The sequence below is a fragment of the Gracilinanus agilis genome, chromosome 4, assembly GCF_016433145.1.
Source record: "Gracilinanus agilis isolate LMUSP501 chromosome 4, AgileGrace, whole genome shotgun sequence".
In the NCBI taxonomy this organism is placed as follows: domain Eukaryota; kingdom Metazoa; phylum Chordata; class Mammalia; order Didelphimorphia; family Didelphidae; genus Gracilinanus; species Gracilinanus agilis.
Window position 1 is genome coordinate 208,666,244 of NC_058133.1, and position 21,603 is coordinate 208,687,846.

A 21,603-nucleotide genomic window follows, 5' to 3' on the forward strand; every position below is an offset into this window, starting at 1 on the left:
AGTGTGTGTGTGTGTGTGTGTGTGTGTGTGTGTGTGTGTGTGTGTGTGTGTGTGTTTGTGTGTGTGTGTTTGGGGTGGGAACTGCTAGACCTTGATGGAGATAATGAAACCAGATCTGAAGCCTCAAGTTGGAGCCCTGTATTTGGGAATGAAGTGTGGGGTTTGGGATTAGGAGATTCTCCCTGTCTGTGTATTCAGGTGTGGTGAATTAAACAGACTTAGAAGATACAACTGTGACCCCTTAAGCCTGAAACATGTAGTTTGTAGCATTTATTGCCAAACCTCATTGAATTCCTGCACTGCTTTTAAAATATGCATTTGGATTGGAGTGAAAGGGAGGGCGGGGAAATATTTGTGTAAATGGAAATAGTTCCTCCCATTGTCTTTAGCCCCAACCTGTCCAACCAGTGCAGGAAAATCAGGAAGTGAAACTCGTGAACAATGCCTGCCCTTCCTGGTCTAGTGCATGACCAGGTTCCTGGACTAAACTGAGTCAGTAGGGGGGCTCTGGGTGGGGTCAAGTCTTTGTTTTCAGGTAGCCAGCATAGCAACTAGGAGGCACAGAAAAGGAACAGAAATAGAAATTTTTGCCATTTGATGGCTCTGGGTAGTTACTGAGAAATTACTCTTGGCAGCCTGTCCATTTGTGGAAACCTTTTCCTCCTTCCACCTCCATACCTGAGTTTATGTCTCTCTCCACTTGAAAGGAGGGGAGATTGAAGTAGTGTGCCAAATCTTAGGCCACTTCTGAAAATGGCTTCTAGGAGCTTGGGACCAGAGGACTAAGAGGAGAGCAAAACTTTCCTTTATCTCTAAAGTTGGGGAAAGATGTGTTTGTTGCCCCCTTCCTGCATTGTGGTTGAGGGAAAATAGGAGACAGGCAAAAGTTAAATAGAAACTCTGGCTCCAGCTGAGTGCCTTGGCATCACAATTTGGCTCTGATGGGCCTTAGCAGTCTGGACTCCATCTACAGTGATTGTTGTTCTTACAGGTATTTCGTTACATTGGTACAATTTACTTTCACACAGCAGACAGTCAAACCAATCCCCAACAGAGCACATTCCCTTGAAGACATTTGAACAAAAATCATTCCATGGAATGGATTGTGATTCTCATTTTCCACTTTTGTATTCACCATTTGTTAACAAAAAGGAAGGCAGTATGCTAATATCTTCCATTGTATTTGACCTGAGTTTTGCTCCCTTTTGCTGCTAGTTTTTACTGTTTAGCAGATATCTCCACACTGATTCATTCCAATCCTCTGGATGTTTCTCCATCAGCTCTTCTCATTACAAGTCATTTCTATCCAGATGATTTTCATGGGTACTTGTAGAGGAGAGGGATAGAGAAGGCAGACACCAAACACTCTTAACATCCATTGGCCTCTTCCTCCACTTCTAAGAGACCAGTCCCAAACTCTAGTGTAACTGGCATCTTAATAGCACTTATATTTGGAAAGAAACAAGCACATTGTAGCATGAGACCTCAAAGCATTTTTTTTCATTCACATGGGTTTTGGGACATATTAATTATTATACAGTCTGTCATCTTCTTTGGCACGGATCATTTTAGTCCTCTTGTGGCAGCTGTCCTTCTCAAGGGCCTGGGAATAGGCCTACTTCCCTTTTTTTATGATAAGACACAGACCAGAAAAGGAATGGAGACAGTTTGTCTGTGGTGACTGGCATAGTTGGCTTATCTTTGGCATCTCTTGTTTGCCAAAAGATTCTTCTGTGCTTCCTGGCTCCCCAATTCCCAAGTGTCTAAGCACTTTCACAGAACTGGAGATAGGGCTGGTTACCTCTGTGGCTGCAGTTGGGCCTGTTCCAGGCTCTCCCAGCAAAATTGATCCCTCCATCTGTGTCTCATCTTGAGTGCTGTGAACTGCAGGGCCATGACTAGAAGCTTATGGCATGGTTTGACAGCCACCTGCTCTGGTGTCCCCTCTGTCTTCACCCTGCCTCTCATGACAGTGTCATGGGCCGGACCTGAATTTTCCTGCTTCTCTGGTCAGGGCAGCAGCATTGAGTACAGCAGCAGCTGCAAGCTATTACCAATAGCAACAACACAGTAGCTACGGCAGAGGGGAAGAGAGAGGGGGGGGGGGGGAAGAAATCTGTTAACTGACTTTCTGAAATGAGAAACCAGGGGGGATTAGCCAAGTCCCAGAGTCATCTGGAAGGAAAGAGTCAACTCTAGGAAGTTTGACTCTTTCTGATTCAAGGTCCTTGGAACCAGGTCAGGCCAGAATCCTCTGGATCCTGAGGAGCATTTCTGTGATATGTTCATTCAGTTCCATTCACAGCTAGAGCTGTAAGGCATAGCTTGTGTTCAGTAGGGCAAATGGTCCTCTATTTATTATGAGTTCCCTGCTCCTAGAGAAACTCTCAGGATGGGTGCTGCCTTTCCTTGAAGGTCTGGATAGGATGGCATAGGAGTGCCAGAGGGAGTTAGGTGGCACAGTGGATAGGTTGCTGGGCCTGGAGTTCAAATGTGTCTTTAAACTCTTAGTGGCTCTGTGACTTTGGGCAAGTCACTTAATTCTGTTTGCCTCCATTTCTTCAACTATAAACTAGAGATAATAATAGTACCTATGTCTAAGAGTTGTTTCGAGAATCAAATTAGATAATGTTTGGCAGGATTTAGCCTAGTGCCTGACATACAGTAGACTCTATATAAATGCTTATTTCCTCTCCTTCCTCCTGATTTCTCGGGCATAGGTTAAAGACTCTAATAAAGTTAGTTCCAGGTCTGACCTCTATTAACCATCACTACTACCCCCTTTTCTTCCTCTCATTTACCTCTGACCGCTTTCCTTAGAGCTACCTCCCCACTCCTGCCTCTTGTCCTAAACTACCACTCCTCCACTGCTGTCAGATTAACCATACTCAGAGAAGATAGGGAAAGGCCTGCTCTCTTGGCTTTTCCAGGCCTGGTTTCCATCCCTTTCACTCTCTTACTACTTGATTACCAAATTTAAGGTTCTCTTGAGCCAATTCCATTCTAGAAAATACAGTGTGACTTCCACCCTCATATCACCCTGTGGCTAGTCTATCAGAGCTGCCCATTTGCTGGCTCTCAGCTTCCTGATCTTAGAAGAAGCTCTGGATGCTAAAAAAAACTGAAGTCTCCCAACTTACCAATGAAGAAGACAATGACAGAGAAGGCTACAATCTCAATAGGCTCGGCCTGAGGCAGCTGCTGTAACTTAAGAAGGAACTTCTGGCCCATTGAGTGCATCTCTTGCAGGAAGTTCTGGGTCGCCATACTGTACCACACTTTCCTCTAGGCTGTACTGAGGAAGACAGAGAGGCCAGAGTTAGCTCAGTGCCTTCTCACTAGTCTGGAGCACCAGAGATACTGCCTTCTACCCACTCTCCACATCAGACTGCCCCATATCTCACTCACAGAACAAGTTTGTCAGGTCTCAGCCATCCTTTCCCTCCTGGGTCACATGGGGAGTTGATGGGGCATTTAACTGCTTGGCTCAGCTCCTCCCTAGCTAGGAGATCTAGGTCCTTTCTTTTTCCACACTTGTCCCATGAGTGATGAAATTCAGTGATCTATACATGGGTCTTTAGTCACAAGATGGAGAATATGGAAATATGTATTGTTTGAAAACACTGATACAACCTATCTTACTGTTTACCACCTGGGGGGCCAGAGGGAGAGAATCTGAATCATAAAATGTCAGAAACAATTGTCAAAAATTGTTTCTACATGTAATTAAAAAAATTTTAATTTAATTTTTAAAAAAAGGATTTGTGGTGGGAGCAGTTGGGTAGCTCAGTGAATAGAGAACCAGGCCTAGAGATGGAAGGTCCTAGGTTCAAATCTGGCTTCAGACACTTCCCAGCTATGTGATCCTGGGCAAGTTACTTAACCCCCATTGCCTAGCCCTTACCACTCTTTTGCCTTGGAACCAATACATAGTATTGGTGGAAAGGAAGGGTTAAAAGGGAAAAAAAAGATCTGTGGGAAGAATTCCCTTGTCCACTTCCAAAGGTTTACTTCTTTTTTTTTTTTAATTTATTTTAAAATATTTTTCCATGGTTGCATGATTCATGTTCTCTCCCTACCCTCTTTCTTCCCCACTCCCAGAGCTGACAATCATTTCCACTGGGTTAAACATGTGTTGTCACTTGATACCTATTTCCAAATTATTCATTTTTTAAATAAGAGTAATCTTTTAAAAACCAAAACCCCAAATTCTATATCCATTTAAACAAGTGATAAATCATATGCTTTCCTTCTGTGTCTCTACTCCCACAGTTCTTTCTCTTGATGTGGATAATGTTCTTTTTCATAAATACTTCAGAATTGTCCTGGATCATTGCATTGCCATTAGTATTAAAACCAACCACATTTGATTGTGCCATGATGTTTCTGTTTCTGTGTACAGTTTTCCTGGTTCTGCTCATTTTGCTCCACATCAGTTCATGGAGATCTTTCCAGGTTGTATAGAAATCAAGCAGTTTATCATTCCTTGCAGCACAATAGTATTCCATCACCATCATATACCACAATTTGTTGAGCCATTTCCCAATTGAGGGACATCCCCCCATTTTCCAAATGTTTGCCACCACAAAGAGCATGGCTATGAATATTTTTGTACAAACATTTTTCATTATTATCTCTTTGGGGTACCAACCTATTAGTGGTATTGCTGGATCAAAGGGTATGCATTCTTTTAAAGCCCAAAGGTTTACTTTTGGGGAAGAACTCCACTCTTCTCTAATGGAAGCCCACGGTGATGGGATCATTTGGCGAGACTAAGCATTAGACTGTGGCATTGAAGCAACCTGATGGTTGCTGGTCCAAGGTCTAAGTGGACATTGCTGTTACATTCTTTTGTCTCTGGACACCATTCTTAAGATCTGCCTTGGAGCCTCAGACTGGGAGGGCCGCACTTTAGCACATATTAACTGCTCTGGGTGGCTCTTCTCATTAGCGTAGTAGGAGTAAAATTCTTTCTCCAGAAGCAAACATTATTGGATGTGAACAAGGGAATTCCACACATAGATCACTGAATTCCATCCCTCAGTGATGGAGTGGGGAGTGGGGAGAAATAGTGGAGCAGTGAGGAGAAAAAGGGGCCCAATCTCCCAAGAACATGTTTTCTTAGGCACTCTGTCAGTGTTGACCTCCCAGTTGATTAAACCTTTGGGAAAAACTAAGGCATAGCCAGGACTCTTTGAGTGCCTGAGCCAAAATATCTCTATCCAGCTCCCCAACAGCTCTTAACTCTTCTATTCTCATTGCTGAGAATCCCTCTGTTATCTTTCCTTACATCCGGTGCTCTCACAAGGAGAAAGAGGACAGATGACATCTTGTCCCTCTAGCTGCCACAAAGAGGTCTTCTATCTTGGGATGGAGGCTTGAATTCCAGCCCTTCAAACCTTAATTACATGGGCTGGTTTGACCTGTCCTCTCTTGTCTGACACAGGAGAACACTCAGATAAAAGCAGCTTAGCCTTTCCCAGTCTCTACCAGCTAAGGCTCTGTTCCTATTCATAGTGGCCTCTAGGAGTCTGAGGCATAGTCAGAAAACTGAAGTATGGTCTGTGGAAAGATATTTTCCTTTGGGAAAGAAGAAGAGCTGTGTGTTTGGACAGAGTTTTGGAGACCAGTGTTACCCTAATAGGAACCTGGGAACAAATCACCATCTCAATCCAGTACCAAAGGATGTGCTCTAATCCAAAAAGAAAAACAGGCAAGGAGCAATTGGCAACAGGAATCAACACCTTAGCTATTTTTTTTTAATCCTTACCTTCTGTCTTAGAATCAATATTGTGTATTGGTTCCAAGGCAGAAGAGTGGTAAGGGGTAGGCAGTGGAGGTTAAGTGACTTGCCCAGGGTCACACAACTGGGAAGTATCTGAGGCCAGATTTGGACCTAGGACCTCCCATCTCTAGATCTGGTTCTCTATCCACTGAGCCACCTGGCTGCCCCCACCTAGCTACTTTGGCTATTCTCTTGTTTCTGTTTGGCATGGGGTTGGAGTGTCTCTCAGTAGGATTGGCTACCAATTAGCTAGAGCTTGTAGACTGTGCTAGGTATATTCTGAGTAGGAAACATCCCCTTCACTACTCCCTAAGGTACATCCCCTCTAGCCTTGCTCATGTTTCCATCTCTCTCAGTTGCTGTTTTCTTTGAATATATCCAAAAATACCTTAAAAAATCTGTATTGATATGCCAAGAGATCTGCCCAGCCAGCTGCACTTTGGGCAATAAGAGGAGATTTGCATGGATAACAGCCTACTCTGGAGGACATCCTATGTGGTGTGCATAGCTCATTAACTTGAGGGCCCCTACATCACTTTCCTCATGAAACCTGTCCTCCTGCCCTCCCAACCTCCCTCTGTAAGAGGGGAAAATGGGAATTATTATGATTGGACTGGATATTTAAGGTTTGGTCGCCAGAAATCGATTAACTCAATTTCAAAATAAAAGAGACCCAAGTCAGGCTGACTTTTATGGTGGTTTATTTACAATTAGGAAGGTTGAAGGTAGGGGAAATGAGAGAGAGAAACTCTGACCTGGACCAGGGGTTGATTAAACAAGGCTTCTAGCCTCAAGGCCTCCTCTAAGAAGAGAGGCCTCCTTGAGGCTAGAGCCTCCAGAAACGCCAAGGGAAGAGGAGAGTTAGCCTAACTTACCCACGTGACAATTTAAAGGGAAGCAGTCTGAGGTCTCACCCAAGCTCCTTCAACACCAAATTCAGAGTGCTAAAAAGCCCTCCACAGGAAGTTACCATCATATTTAAAAGATAGCAGCTTTCGTCACTTCCTGCATCCACCTCCAGTTTCTCCTGGACAAATGGCAGACTCAACACTGTTTTGGACTGCCCAGGGGGCAATCCCTTGTTTTTGATTTGTTACTTACTATCAAATGTGGGTCACAGACCTCCCCCTTCCCCATTTAATTCTAAGTTGGGTGGGGTGACATTATTCCAGTGGCTAAAGTCTAAAGAATGAATGAGGGTGAGCTAATTCCATTTACACACCTCCTTGACATCCATTTGGTCCCCTTTTTTTCTCTGAAGGCATAAGGTAGGAAACTCCAAGCAGCCATTGATTAGTGCTGATATCTGCTCAGACAACTGACTGGCTCATGGTTAAGTAGACTAAGTTGCCGTGGGAATGCTGAAAACCAATGAGAAATTTTAGCAGCCATTATTTCCAAGAGAGCTAAAGATTCTAACCACTGACCCTCATTTCGTTCCTGTTTTGAAAGGAAGATGGCCTCCAATAGATATCAAAGAACTAAGCTGAACAACCTTTGTGAGTGTGTGTTTGTGTTTCCATCCGTCCTTGTGTCCTGTCTTTTTCTAACAGGCTATTTAAAGAGCACTTACTAAAACTCTTAGCCTCTGGTTGTCCAGTGCAATGAGCAGCCATCAGCTGACTGTCATCTGTGGCATGCACTCAGTGCTCCTGATTGAGCCCCTAAGTATTCCCAGCTGCTATAGCACAACTGTCAGAATTTGTTGTTACAGGCCTCTCTGTCTGTTTATTTCCTATGGCCCACTTTATATTCTGCTGCTTTGGGAGAAAGTAGATACAGGACCCCAGGGATGCTGCATTCCTCTTAATTCCCTTTGTCTCAGCATCTTCAGACTGTGCTGGTCACAAATACATCTCCTACTTTGGAACTTCATTTTGGAAAATGAAGGCACAAAAGGGCCAAGTTAATTAAAATGTGAGATAAATCACAGTTTCTCCAAAGCTGGCAGTCCAGACTCCTGAGTGCCACTCTGAAAAAGAGGTGAGAGCAGCCTTTCCTGTCCCTTAGGTATCCCCATTCTACTGAGCTTGGGCAGTATCTCTCCCTGGCACATCTCTGCTCTAGCCCACAGCTACTCTTTTTCTCAGTTTCCTACTCTGCAAACCTGAGAACTCAAGGCCAAACCCTCCTTGATTATTATTTTTCAGTTCAAGTGTAGGTTCATAGCTTATGCTAGAATAGTCAGTCCCCATTAGATAGGTTGGCAATAGGAAGTCGTTATAGAAATTCTCATCTTTTCCTTCACATTTGGTCAGAATTGGGAAGAGACAAAATTTCCTTTCAATGCTACTCCTGGAAAATCAGGAGCACCTTTCTTCCCACAGCATTAGAAGCTCAGGAGTGCATGGCAGCTTGGTGGTTCAGTGGATAGAGAGCCAGGCCTAGAGACAGGACCTGGTCTCTGACCTCAGATACTTCCATCTCTGGGCAAGTCACTTAATGCCATTTGCCTAGCCCTTACCTCTTCCCTGTCTTGGAACCAATGCACAGTATTGATTCTAAGAAAGATGATAAGGGTTAAAAAAAAAAAAAGCTAAGGAGTAAGATGTCTGTCTCAGTAGTTATTCTGGAGACAATGCTGGACCATGTGTCCCAATGGTTCCTCTGGAACAAGTCTGGACTGCTGGGAACTGGTCCTATACAGGCAAGTAAAAACTCCTTAAGGAAGATGTTCAGTTAACTTTTTCCCCATGGTGGTGGTATCTTCGTGGAGAGAAGCTAGGGTGGAGAGAGATATAATTTTTTTGTCATCAGCACCCCTTGTCCCTTCCTGTCAGGCTTCCTGAAACCCTGGCTGGGCGTCTGTTTCCCTCAGTTGGCCACGTGATTCCCCATTGCTGCAGGAGTTTTCTTCTCAACTGCTGGTGGAAGAAACCTTGGCTAAATCCCACTCCCTCAGCAGTGCCAAGAACACTTGGCCTCTTCCTTGGCCTCCACTTTTCCCTAGTTGTTATTCTAGCCTGTTAGAAAACAACTTCATTGCTTTGGAGAAAAAAGGAACCAAAAGAGAGATACTTGGGGTTAGGGTTAAGAGAAGGGTGTGTTTGGGGTGGTAGTGGGAAGGGGGGTCCTTCATGTTTCTGGAGCTCAGGGAAGCCTTTCCTCATTAGGGCACATAGCCAAGAGATTTGCTCCCAGGCTAGGATTCCTCTATGTTGCCTGAGAGTGCTACTTCAAGGTCTGAACATCACAAACTACCACTATGCAGGCACTTGAATCTACCGTGGCCAGGCTGTTCCCCAGGCCCCTTCCTTCTCTTCCCCCAGTGCCAATAACTTCTTGCTTCAGAGTGAAGCCCTTAAGTCCCACTGCCAACAGAGATAATCAGAGCTTGCAGTGATCTTTCAAAACCGATGGTGGAGAATGGTGCCCAGGGTGGGGCATCCAAGATGAGAAAGTTGCCCTGGCAATAAACCAGGAAAGGTTGATTTCTCTCACAAACCTGTACCCCTAAGGCATTTGGGGTGGGGGGAGGAAGGGGGAAGCTGTATAGTATTCTTGTTGCTAGAATGAGAGGAAGAGCAGCAGGCACTAAAAGAAAGTTGGCTTCCTTAGGATCTCTCCTGGTAAGTTGCCAGCCGTTGAGCCCAAGCTAGGAGTCTCCCTGGTTGGGGGAGTGAAAGATAGGCTCTGTTGCAATCAAACGGGTTGTTCCATTGCAGATTTTCTTGTTGGAACTGCTAACCACTGCTGAGCTCTCCTAAATATTAGAGAAACTTAAACTAACTTGCAGACCAAGCACACATTCTCTTAGAGGTTGTCTGCCTGCTCCAGTGTATCCCTGCAGAGGTTGAGGTGATCCCAGGACTTCTCCGTCTGCAGCTCAGCAAAGCAAAGAGGAGCATGCAGAATGGAGGAAACATCCCCATCTGAAAGCAATGCTCTACACTTTTTCTATTTTCCCAGGTCAGCACTCAAAATGTTAACCAAAAAGGGGAATGAGCTAAGCCTCAGCAGTTGAAGCCATCAGTGGGAATACAAGAATGATGATCTGAAATGTCCCTGTAGCACTGATCCTCAGAAAACTTGGGCAGGCCCCCTTTGCTCTCTCTTTCTGAAGGGCACCTTGTCACACCCCCAGCCACCTTTCTCATGAGGACAGAGAAGCGTGCCTGCCCAGCCTTACCCCAGGAGAGTCCCCAGCTCCTGCCTCCAGGCTCCCTTCCGCCGTCTTTCTCTTCACCTCATCCTGCCCTTCTTTGGCTCTTCTCTTCCAGCTCCACTTCCCTCAAATCCACTCTGAAGAGCCCTTCTCTGCCACTGTCAACCAGCTGCTGTCTCTGCCTCAGCTTTTTTGTTGTTGGTTGTCCAGGAGATGTGAAGTTTCAGATTACAGGGGAAGGGGGAGGGAAGGAGGCAGAGCCAGCTGGTGGTGGCTACTCCCCCAGTGCAGACATCTCACACTTGCTGAGAACTTGTTTTACAGCTTGGGAAAAATAATTTGGATTTTTCATTTCATTTACTTGGATCTACAGTACGTCTAGGGAGGAGTAGGGCAGAGGAAAGAAAAGGAAAAGAAACTCCCTCTCCTCTCCTTCCCTATTTCCCATGCCCATTTTGTGGTAAGCTTTTCTGGGGACTGGCTGGGCCTGCCCATTTCTGGATGTTGACTTAAACTACTTTGCTCCGATTAGATCAAGGCAGTTCCTAGAATTCTCTAGTGAAAGACAGCCCAAGGGATTTCACCTAAGACTGGGGGGTGGGGAAAGCAGTGAGCCTAAGGCACCAGGCACCTAGGGGATATATTTTAGCTCCCTGTTTTTTTGCCAGTCTGACCCTCTCTCTACCGCCTTTCTCCAAATGTACTCCCCCCTCCCTTTCAAGTTACTCTTTTGGGTAAAAGGGTTGGGGGTAGATAGATAGCTTGGACCACTCAGGGCTGAATCTGTTTTCTTGTCTCTCCAAAGCAGTTTATGCCTCACAGATCCCTGGGAAAGACTTTTTCAGCCTTCTTATCATTCAGGATTAAAATCTGGACTATATAACTTCCATGTTTTCATCCAACTTTAAGATTATTCATATAGGTAAAAAGAGCTATGATATCATCAATTCAACAAGTCTCTCCTATAGGAGAGAAATGGGTATTTTCCTTGGAAATTTGACTGGAGGCAGCAGCTTGACATAGTGTGTAACCATTATAGTAGAGGGAATAGTGGCCAGGAGTGTCCTTTTTATTTGCTTTTATCAGAGCAGGCCTAGAATCCTTAGTTACTTCTTCAGGCTATCAGTGACCTCTCCCTATCACCAGCCCTTAAAGACAAGAACAGAAAAATAGGTTAGGTTTTTTGTTTTTTTCCAGGGCCTAAACAGGCTAAGGAAATTTCCATTGTATCTAATGGGGCTCATTGCCCCACATTCCTATCTCCCTGTCTTCCTCACCCACCCCCAATCTCAAGGGTGAAGCCTTTTGACATTTGGCTGTCATGCCACAGTGGCAAGCCAAGCAGTCCCCAGGGCAAAGAGAGGAATTGAACCTGGCTCCACTCTGCCCAGCTGTCAAAGGAGCCCTTTTTCTGAATACAAAACCCCAGTGAGTCAGAGCTCAGTGGTGATGGGAGTGGTGGAAAGAGCCCTCTTTGTGGGAATACTGCTCAGCTACTAGGAATCTAGGGAGAGCAGCACAGTCACCCCACTGTCCAGAAAACTCACCTGGACAAGGCAGAGAGTCAGAGTATATACATCAATATATATAGCAGTAGCCTAGCAGCCCTACCCTTTGTTCATTCTTCCTTTGTTTTCACCAATATATTGCCTGGAAGCAAAGTGATAACCTAGAACTATGTTCCTAAAGCCCCAAAAAAGCTATTTTTTGATTTAATTTTTTTCAATGAACAAAAATTGGTTTTCTCTCTCCATCTTCCCCTGTTGGGATGGAGGAAAGAAGGAGGTAAAGAAAGGAGGGTAGATTACTGCATTGGCCATATCCAAAAAATAAGTTCCATTCTCTTCCCAGAGTCTGTCACCTCTGTTAGGAGATGGGTAGTAGGTTTCATCATTAGTTCTTTAAAATAGTGATTGATCATTGCCTTGATCAGAGTTCTGGAATCTTTTCAAGTTGTTTGTCTTTATAGTATTCTTGTTATATAAATTGTTCCCCAGGTTCTGCTCATTTCACTCTGCATCAGTTCTTAATGTCTATGATTCTTTTTTTTAATAGTCAGAAAAACCAAGTCTTTAATCAGGAAAGGGATAGGTCCAAATATTCGGCCAGAGCCCAGCACCAAAAACTTTTATAGGGTCTTCACCCTGGAATTCTGGGGACAATATCCTTGGGAGTGACCTGTGCTAGATGACAGCTCTAGGGAACCTATGATTCTCTTAAAATATACTTTTCCTCATTTCTTATGGCACAATAATATTCTGTTGCATTCATATGCCATTAGTTCAGCCATTCTTCAGTTGATGTCCTCTTTAGTTTCTAGTTTTTTGCCACCACAAAAAGAGCCAACGTGAATTTTTTGTCCGTATGTGTCCTTTTCCTCTTTCTTTAATTTCCTTGGGATAGAGACCTAGGAGTGGTATTCTTAGGTGAAAGGGTATGCACAGTTTAGTAACATTTTAAGCATAGTTTGATTCCACTAACAGTATATTAATTTTCCTCTCCAATTGCCCTTAAGGTCAAGGCAATAGTCCTTTGGCCTTAGATCGTATAAGGTTTTGGAAAGGGAGGCAGTCCAGGGGTCGGACTGGGATTGCAGAAGGCCCATCCCTAAAGTTTACTTAAGTGTTTATAAAGCAACTATTCAGAATTTTCTGTCTTTCTTTCTCTCTCTCTCTCCTTCTCCCTCCCTTTTTCCTTCTCTTCTTCTCTTCCTTCTCTCCCTCTCATCTTCTCTTCCTTCTCTCCCTCTCCCTCTTTGTTTCTCTTCTGAGTGGAACTTAATAGAGTGGCATATGCAGACCCTGCCCTAGTGGGACTTCTTAAAAGTGAGCTGTCAGGAATTCAGGCCACTGAACTGAAGCTCTCAGAGCCCACATTCCTGAAAAATACAGATGGTACAGGTTATCCCTGGACACATAGCCTTGCTTCGTGTTTCTGGCAAGCTCCCAAGCTAGGTTATTCTGAGTTCAACAAATCTCTACACATTGGCAAAGACATCCACTTTGCTCCCAAACCCTTCCTCCCTGGGCATTCCATTGAAGTCTCTCTTGTATGGTATTTCTTTTTATACATTCTCACATTAGAGCTATTTGTATGCATATCTTATCTATTCCACAAAATTATAAGCCCTTGCAAGGCAGGAACACTGGTTTATTAATCTTTGTTTCCCTCCCCTTCCCCCATAGTAGCTTGTATTTTTGTTGTTGTTGAGTCAATTAGTTGAAGTTTTCTTGGCAAAGTTGTAGATGAGGAAACTGAGGCAAACAGGGTGAAGTGATTTGCCCAGATTCACATAACTAGTAAATGTCTGAGGCCCAATTTTGAACTTGGGAAGAGGAAGCTTCTTGACTCCAGGGCCAGTGTTCTATCCACTGAGTCACCTAGTTGCCCTTAGGAACTTGCATATTCAATACTTATTTTTTGAATGTATAAATGATCCTTTTTTAAAAGGTTTTCCATTAGACATCATATATATCTTTCACAGTATGACACATGGGTCATAAATAGTAGCTCAGATCACACACACCCCCAATCCCTAATCCTTAGCTTTGATACTCATTCCAGGTGCCGCCATGCTGCCATTGCCAAGTATTTTGGGGATGCACCCCCTCCCTGCTTCAAAGGCTGTGACCACTGCAAGAGTCCTGGGGCTATAAGGAAGCAACTGGATGCCTTGGAGTGCAGCAGCAGCTGGAGTAAGACACAAATCAGATGCTCTCGTGGGAATGACTCTGACTCAGAGCTGTATGAGGGTGGACGTAGGGGAAATGACGGCTTTGGCAGGTAAGGGGAGCTTGATAGCCCAAAGGTGGTGGAGGGAGGAGGGGACCACCCTAGCCCACCTTGAGGAAGCTCTGCTCATTTTCCTTGCTATTGGTGGCCCAGGTCAGGGTTCTTCCAGTCCTCTAGTTCCTGGGTCCTACGACTGGCCATGCTGAACAGTGCATGCAGCTTAATGTTGCCCTGGGTAGTCTGGGCCTTGGCCTTCAGGGGAGCTTGTTGGGGAAACCCTGCCAGATGACTGCAGTGGTTGGTGTGAGGAGGGTGGAGGAAGCAAACTTAGGATTCGAGCTCCTCACTCTTAGCCTGAAATTCAGATATGATGAGGACACAGGAAACAATGATGCTGAGGTCAGTGATGAAGCCCAAAAGCGAGAGTGGAACATTTTCTACCGGAATCAGATGAACCTTCGAAAGGTAAAGGGGTGTGGTATGGAAAAGGATGTCAAATGTGACTTTTGTCTATCTAAATTATAGTAAAGGGCACTGCCCTGAAATGAAGGAAAGAGCATTTTCACTATGTGCCAAGCAATGGAGATAAACATGTAAAAAAAGAGAAGACAATTCCTACCTTCAAGGAATTTACATTCTAATAGAAGAAAAATGACTAAAAGGAGACTGTTTAGGTTTGGAAAATTACAGGGATGGTGAATGGAACCATAAATATATAGAATCACATACCCTTTCTGGGAGCCACGATAATATTGATTTGATTCTGACCTGGACAGGGGAGGGGGAGTGTGGATGGTATCCATGTGATTAGCAAGATTGTAATGCAAGGTGGCTAACAGAAACTTTTTGCTTCTGTAATTTCTAATGGTCACAAAGTCAATTAAACATCTTAGAATCTTCAGAAAGTCAGTTAGGACTTGAAGCTAAAAATAGAGGTGAAGTTCCAACTGACGAGGCTTTTGCTTTGGCCTTTCGGCTTGGCTTTGCTTCGGCCTTGGCCTGTGCTTATCTTGTCTTGGGGAGATTTAACCCTATCTCATTTCTCTGGACCTCTCCCTGATCTCTCCATCTACATTCCCTTCCCTTCCCCTGAATTTCCTTTGGGTCCTGGGTAGAAGGAAGGGCTTAGTGATTAAACATTGTGGGTTTTAGTTTCTATAGACAAGTAGAGTATCCTCAAATAAATTACCCCTAGTTTTAGTGATTTAATAAGGACTTTATTTAAAAGGCAGTCAAATCTCCCGACTGGGAGATCAGGCTCTCTCAGTCTAAACCTCTCCTGTGGCCCATCCCCACCATCACCCCTCTCCCTAGCAGCAGTTAGAAAATCCTAAACCCTTCTCCCCTTCTGACTGACCCTGGTATTAATAAATCCCCTTGTTACCTATTCAAACCCCTGGTGAATCATTGTATCGAAAATTTGAGGCAAGGGCTAAAGAGGGAAGGAATCATTTTCTTTTATTTCTTGAGAGAACTGGGGGCATCCATCTTGGCAGGAAGTACCTACCCCAGACTTCCTCTAGCCATCAGTTTGACTGGCAGGGAGGGGCCCTCTCGACTCCTCCCTCAAGAGACTTTAGAAACTAACAAGAGAAACCCTCGAGCCAAAACCTAAACATTTCTTACTAGCCTTAGATTTCATCCCTGTATCCTCTGTCTCAAGCCTCTGGGAATAAACCTGTTTGAGCTGCCCTCTCCTACATTCCCCATTTCCTTTATCTATATACCTTCCCATACCTTCATTCCTCCTCCAATAACCTTATAATCACTTATACCCCCCATTATCCTTCCTCATACCCAAATTGTGTTTGAGACCCACTCAGATTATTTACTCTATAACACCGTGTGGTTAGCAAGATGACTGCCAAAAAGATGGCAAGGAGAGTCAAGTGAAATGTGGCTGGGGCTTATGCGAGGTGGTGAACCACCCTGCCAATCAGGACTGTCCTTGTCCTCTCTCCCTTCCACAATTGAAGGGGTTAAGTCACTGAGGCCATGACCTTCAACGTAGCAGAGAAACATCTTGCCCTTTTGATCTCCTTGTTTCTTTAGTTGCTGGGGTAGGAGCTACCCGTTGTGGACTGAGGGTATAGGAGGGCTTGACGCACTCACTGTGTCTTTCCATAGGGTAAAGAGCCCAAGAAAGAGGAGTTCATCTCCCCAGGTGGGTGTAAGCCCCCGAACTGGGTAAGTAGGGAACTCAGGGGAGAGGTTGTGCACAAAGAATGCCCCAGGAGGACTAGGAACCAAAGGACTTGGGTCATGAGGCAATGAAGAGAGACCAGGTTTCCTTCAGATGCATCCATTCCTTCTCCAGATGATAATTGTCCCCTGAAGGAAGCCTCCAGCAGGAAGATTCCCCGGCTTACTGTGAAGGTAAGGTATGCTCGCCTCTCTATCCTCTGTCCTTTGCTGGACTCTTTCTACAAACCACCCTGGGGGCCCAGAGCCAGAGCTGTCTTACACTTCCTTTCCCTGATTCTTGGGTATTAGGCTCGGGAACACTGTTTGAAGATGTTGGAGGAGGCCTTAAACAACAACCTACAAACAGTTTGTGCTACGGAGAGGTAGGAATCAGGATAAGGAAAAGAACTGTCTGTGCTATTTCTTAGGTACTTTATATTTAGCCTGTAGGGAGACTGGGCTAGGAAAGCTAGATGCTTATTAGTTTTAGGTCTGCAGTATATAGGATCTACCCTTGTTCTCTTCCCAGTGGGGCCTTCAGGGTCAGATTCCTCGGTTGCCAATGCATCCACCTCCACTGAATTGTGAAAATTCCTAAGAAAAGTCTCTTTCCCATTTACACCACTAGAGGGAGGCCTTGGCTAAAGTTGAAAAGATCCAACCCTGTGTGCAGAGAAAGGAAAGCAGGGGTCCTGACTCCTGGGCTCCTCCCTGGGACCCCTACTCTTTATCAACCCCTATGGCCTGGACCAGCCACCAGACTCTCTTGGCCTTGTCTGGAACATTTGCTTTGTCCTCTGTCCCTCCCCTACCCTGCCCTGGACTTGACGAAAGGAGATCTTACCAATAGAGACCAAGTGGATGGCAACTCAGCAGTGGTTCTCTATGGAAGAAGTTCAGGGACTAGCCGTGAGCCTCTACTCTACATAGATGTAGGGCATGGCTGGGGGGGGAGAGGGCAGTGTGAAGACCTCTCCTGGTCACAGTGTTGGGGGCAGGTGGCTGGGGGTGGGTTCCAAAAGGTTTGTGCAGTGAGGGGACTCAGGAGCTAGCCACAACCTTCCCCGATATATCCACATACACAGGACTGGCCAGCAGGCCCATGCGGTAGAGTTGGAGTATGAGGCATTCCGAAGTACTAGGATGGCCAATCTGTACAAGGCCAGTGTGTTGAAAAAGGTAGGCACTTCAGTGAAGGGAGTGGGCTGGTGGGGACAGGGAAGAACATCTGATTTGCCTCTGAATCTGACTTTTGAGTCCCTGACCCCAGGACAGAGGGAACCCCTTTTCACAAGGAGGCTTCTCTCCTTCGTTCTTCCCAGCTGGCATTACCTCTTCCTCTTGCACCAGGGGTTGGGCAGAGGGCCCATGTAAAACCCTCTCTCCACTAGAGGACATCTTGACAGATCAGTTGGGGATTTTTGCCCCTTTGATTGCAAGAAGAGACTTGGATTGGTTCGTGGTATCCAAAAACTCAGCTCTGCTTTCTTGGCCCCAAGGTGGCAGAAATCCACAAAGCCTCCGGTGTTGGAAAGCTCTACCCCTCTGGGGATAGTGAGGACCAAAACCGAAAGACCCAGGCTGTGCTGCCCGAGGAAGACATCCAACCAGCCTCCCAGGTGTATTCAGTGAGTCAGGAGTGGAGAAGGGAGGCTGAGGGCAAAGGGTGGGAGCCATGTTTGGTTTGATAAGGTTTCACAGTGCTAAACCAGAAGCAGATGTATCCATGGGACAACTTAGCATATGCTTTGCTAACAAAGGAAAAATTTCATTCCTTTCTCTTCTCACATCACCTATTTTCAGTTGAAGTATTCTGAGGTACCTCAGTTATTAATCTCTGAGCTACCTCTGTCTTTTCCATGAGGCCTTCTAACCCTAATTCCTTGGGCCCTGCTAAGGAGAAGATTCTTTCCCTTCAAGAGGTGCTGCCTCTGCTTTTGAAATAGCATTGTCCCCATTTGTCCTCCTTGCCTTCTTTCCTCCCCTCTTCTATATTGCTTTTTCCTCACTGAGGAGGGTAAAGATCTGATAGGGTCATAGCAGGTGGGGCCAGTTAATAGACGAGATTAGAGCCTGATGGTGAGAACCCTCCATCATCTTCTTTTTATAGTTCAAATCAAAGCGGATAGGAGCTGGCTTCCGGAGAGCCTCTGACCCCTTCCAGACAGCATCTGAGCTCTTACAGAAGTCATCTTTGGCTAAAGAGCAGATACCTCCTATTAGACCAGAAGGAAGAGAGAGTCCTGGCCCAAGAGATACCTTACAGCCTGAAAAGAAGACTAAAAGATCCCCTGGGGACCACCCTGTCATCAAATCTCAGGCCAGCAAGAAACAGCAGTTGCTGGCCAAGGCAGCAAAGGATTCTCAGGAGATTACCCGGTTTTTCTCCCAGCAAGGAGCAAAGAGCCCTCCCCCACCTGACCCATTGTCCTTGCAAACAGTGGACTCCTCTCCCTCTCCTGAAATGGCTCAGGAACCCAAGTTAGTCCTAGGAAAGAGTATAATGGAAGAGGACAGAGCCCTAAGGCATTTATCTGCCCTGAGCCAGGCAGAGACCACTGGAGGGCTGGAGTTGAGGTGAGGAGCACAACAGCACAGGCTGGGGTTATAGACCTCCCCAAACCACTAAGAGTAGATTCGATGTCATTTCCTGAGCAGGAGTGGAGAGTTGGAAGAAACTATTACAGGGACTGAGCTTGAGCTACTTGGGAGTGGGTGGAGTGGGAAAGCAACTCTTACCCAGCCCTAAACCAAATTGGCTAAGGTTTAAGGAGGAACTTATGGAAAGGACTGTGATTTCTAATAAGGAAGAATTAATGGAAAGGACTGTGATACCTAATTTGTCCTTCTCCTCATCCTCCCCACGCAGCAGCAAGGTCAAACCTGAGGTCCAGCCCATCCTCTCAGAGGACACCCATCCAAGGAAACGATCCAGATCCCATCAGGTATCATTCTAGGACACTTAGTCTGTCTTGCCTAAAGACAGATAGGGGAAGGGAAAATGGGAGAGAATGAGCTGCCTCTTGATCTTAAGCTAGAAGGCTACTGGAGGGTCTTTGGTGAGTCTACTACAAATCTTTAGAATTAATTTGAGAGGGACAGCTGAATTGGTCAGTGGACAGAGAGCCAGTCCTAGAGAAGAGAAATCCTGGGTTCAGATCTGGCCTCCAATATTACCTAGCTGTATGATCCTGGGCAAGTTACTTAACTCCCATTTCCTAGCCCTTACCACTCTTTTGCCTTAGAAAGTAAGGTTTAAAAAAAAAAAAAAAAAGAATTAATTTAAGACTCCCAAGCTAGTTGTGCTTCTGTTCTGGAGGAACAAGACAGAGGTTAGCTCAGAGCTAATTCTTAGGTGGTAAAGAAGTAGAACCTGGAGTTGACAGGTGTACCATGATTATGCCCAGGGGGATCCAGAGGACCAAATTCAGAAGAGGCCTCGATCCACATCCAAGCCCTCTATCTTGATACCACCAGAGGCTAAGGTCAGCAGCCCTTCCAAAAATGAAGCAAGCTTTGATCAGAGCAGAGAGAACCAAAGCCCCAGTCAGTTTCCAGACCCCAGACCAAGAACCCCTCGTGTCTCTCTGAAAGAGGCTGCAGACATCGTGGTCAAGTACCTGACGCCCTTCTACAAGAATGGCAGATTTGCTTCCAAGGTGAGGTGTATAAGCCCCTTCTTACCCCCCCCAGCACCTTATTCATCATTGCCCTTTAACACTTAAGTGTTGGGGACAAGAGGCACAGGGAGATGGGAAACAGCCACCAAGGGTAGGTTAGGTAGTTTCCCACTGCTAATGGTAATTACTATTATTATCATTGCCAAGGAGGCTAAGGGATACTATCCTTTCTTGAGGTTTGGCACTCTCTTGTGCCAGGCTAAAAGCAGGAAACTGCCCCCAGAGGAGATGCTGCTAAATAGTTTGAGGAGATGACAGTTTACTGCCTTTCTTGATGTCTTCCTACTTCCCAGGAATTATTTAAGGGGTTTGCCCGCCACCTTTCCCACTTGCTGACCCAGAAGACACCTCTGTGGGGGAGTGGTGAGTGCCCTGAGCCTTGCTTTGGGAAATTAAGGGGAAGCACCTTTTGGGACAAGGACAGGACCTTATACTTCCACCTCTTTTCAGTGAAAGAAGAGGCCCAGAAGCTCATCAAACAGTTTTTCCAAAGCCGGGCTAGGTGTGAAAGCGAAACTGACTGGCAGGACCTGCCTGTCCCAGGTCAGAGATGACTGAAGCTAGGAAGGAGGAGACACCTGGGACAGCACTGGAGAGGCCAGTGTCTGCTGAGGCCCTGGGCCCCCTCCTGGCTGATGCCCTGGGAAGCCCCCAGTAACTTTATCTCAGCTCTGTGCCAGGCCACCTTCAGGGAGACTGGCTCTTCACCATGGGCTCTTGGCTTTGGAGAATTGGGGTGGGAACAGAATGAGAATGTGAATCCTGCCACTGACACTGCTGCAAGGGAAGAGCTTCCTCTTCTCCCAGGGTATCAGTATCTGTAAGAACCCAATTTGAATACCCTCGTTAGGACTGGGGCCAGAGCTCAGCCCCAAACTTCCTACCTATAGAGCTAAATGTTTTATCCCCAATTGCTGCTTCCTCATTCTTGATACTGGACTTTCTTGGTTGGTTCTGGGGGCAGCCTGGAGAGAAGAAGGGAATTGGGAGGGTGCACTTTTTAGTGTGGGGGTGGTAAAGCTGCCTGGGGTACCTACACATATCCTCAGGCCCTCTACCTCCCTCTGCAGCCATGTCTCCAACTTTGTTGCCAGGTGTATATGAGACCCTGGGACCCCCTCAGAAGCCATCCTTGTCCTGGAACGACCCGCTAGGGCCAGAATGGCCTATTCATGTTTACAGATTGGAATAAAAGGCTTGATTCTGATTAGGCTCTGTTCCCCAGACCTCAGGCTGCTCTCCTTGGTTCTCCTCCCTTCTCTTACTCACATCAACATGGCATCTTGATTGTTTGAGGTTTTATTTTCTCTGCAGTGGCGGCTCAACTACCTCCCCACCCCCGGGCCTGGGGTTGGGTCTGGGTAAGGATGAGTGGGACCCCAATGGCATAAAGAGTTGGCTTAACCCCAGGCTGCTGAATCTCTGCCTGCAGCTCTGCTCCAGCCTTAGAAGAAACTTTGACATCCTCATACCTAGGTCACCCATTCAGGAACACTAGGAAGCTTTAGCTCACCAACAAGAAGAGATCTCTGAGGGTAGGGGTGCGGAGGAGGGGGGAGGAGAAAACAGTCTTTGCCTCCCCGCCCTACCCCTTTCAATTCAGGATGAACTGGGCCAGGCTAAGTGGAGGTGGTATTGAACTCCTTTAAGAAGGTGAGGGTGTGCAGTAATTCTTGGGCCTGTTGGAACAAAGTGGACATTAGTGGAGGCTCCCTTCTTCCCCTATTCTCAGCAGTGAGAGGGAGGGAGAGCTTGACTTTCTTTTCTACAAGAATGAGGTCTGGCTCTAGGCAGAGATGGATCAGTGACTTCTTGGTCATCCTTGATAGCAGGATGACTATCAGAGGGCACTCACCTGTGGCGACTCAAACCAAATGGTCTTGGGATTGGTAAAGGACCCATAGTTGAGCTCCATCGCTGGGACACCATCCAGGGGACTGAGCTGACGTAATTGTTGTATGTCCTCCAGAGCAATGGAATAGCACTGTTCCTGGGGACAGGGAGGACATGAAAAAGAGTGACTCACTCTGGGAATGGTGCAGCAGGCCAGGAAGGACAGTTGTTCTCTAGATCTTTGTGGAATCAGGGAGGAAAGATGGAGGAGGAATAATTTGATA

The 21,603-nt window shown here is 45.9% G+C and overlaps 3 protein-coding genes across 7 annotated transcripts in view; 1 reads left to right on the plus strand and 2 right to left on the minus strand.

Moving 5' to 3' along the window:
* SMIM5 (small integral membrane protein 5) overlaps positions 1-10,318 on the minus strand; it is a 14,516-nt gene extending 4,198 nt beyond the window's left edge. Inside the window, exons 1-3 of one of the 5 annotated variants that reach the window (XM_044676780.1) lie at positions 9,915-10,318; positions 3,141-3,290; positions 1,136-2,074 (exon numbers count right to left, since the gene is read on the minus strand). In XM_044676780.1, coding sequence (XP_044532715.1) covers positions 1,965-2,074; positions 3,141-3,267 — 237 coding nt within the window. In that variant the 5' untranslated portion in view covers positions 3,268-3,290; positions 9,915-10,318 and the 3' untranslated portion in view covers positions 1,136-1,964. Of the gene's footprint in view, positions 1-1,135; positions 2,075-3,140; positions 3,296-7,007; positions 7,075-9,914 lie in introns of those variants that run through there. The other 4 variants (XM_044676778.1, XM_044676779.1, XM_044676777.1 and 1 more) reach the window with 4 other exon arrangements.
* RECQL5 (RecQ like helicase 5) overlaps positions 1-20,710 on the plus strand; it is a 35,749-nt gene extending 15,039 nt beyond the window's left edge. Inside the window, exons 8-19 of the mRNA XM_044676774.1 lie at positions 13,455-13,673; positions 13,988-14,087; positions 15,750-15,786; positions 15,940-15,998; positions 16,116-16,189; positions 16,892-16,985; positions 17,306-17,434; positions 17,917-18,383; positions 18,676-18,751; positions 19,214-19,465; positions 19,780-19,849; positions 19,937-20,710. Of these exons, the coding sequence (XP_044532709.1) occupies positions 13,455-13,673; positions 13,988-14,087; positions 15,750-15,786; positions 15,940-15,998; positions 16,116-16,189; positions 16,892-16,985; positions 17,306-17,434; positions 17,917-18,383; positions 18,676-18,751; positions 19,214-19,465; positions 19,780-19,849; positions 19,937-20,040 (1,681 nt within the window). The 3' untranslated portion in view covers positions 20,041-20,710. The remainder of the gene's footprint in view (positions 1-13,454; positions 13,674-13,987; positions 14,088-15,749; positions 15,787-15,939; positions 15,999-16,115; positions 16,190-16,891; positions 16,986-17,305; positions 17,435-17,916; positions 18,384-18,675; positions 18,752-19,213; positions 19,466-19,779; positions 19,850-19,936) is intronic.
* A 73-nt stretch (positions 20,711-20,783) lies between these two features.
* MYO15B (myosin XVB) overlaps positions 20,784-21,603 on the minus strand; it is a 37,153-nt gene continuing 36,333 nt past the window's right edge. Inside the window, exons 35-36 of the mRNA XM_044675148.1 lie at positions 21,342-21,476; positions 20,784-21,165 (exon numbers count right to left, since the gene is read on the minus strand). Coding sequence (XP_044531083.1) covers positions 21,106-21,165; positions 21,342-21,476 — 195 coding nt within the window. The 3' untranslated portion in view covers positions 20,784-21,105. The remainder of the gene's footprint in view (positions 21,166-21,341; positions 21,477-21,603) is intronic.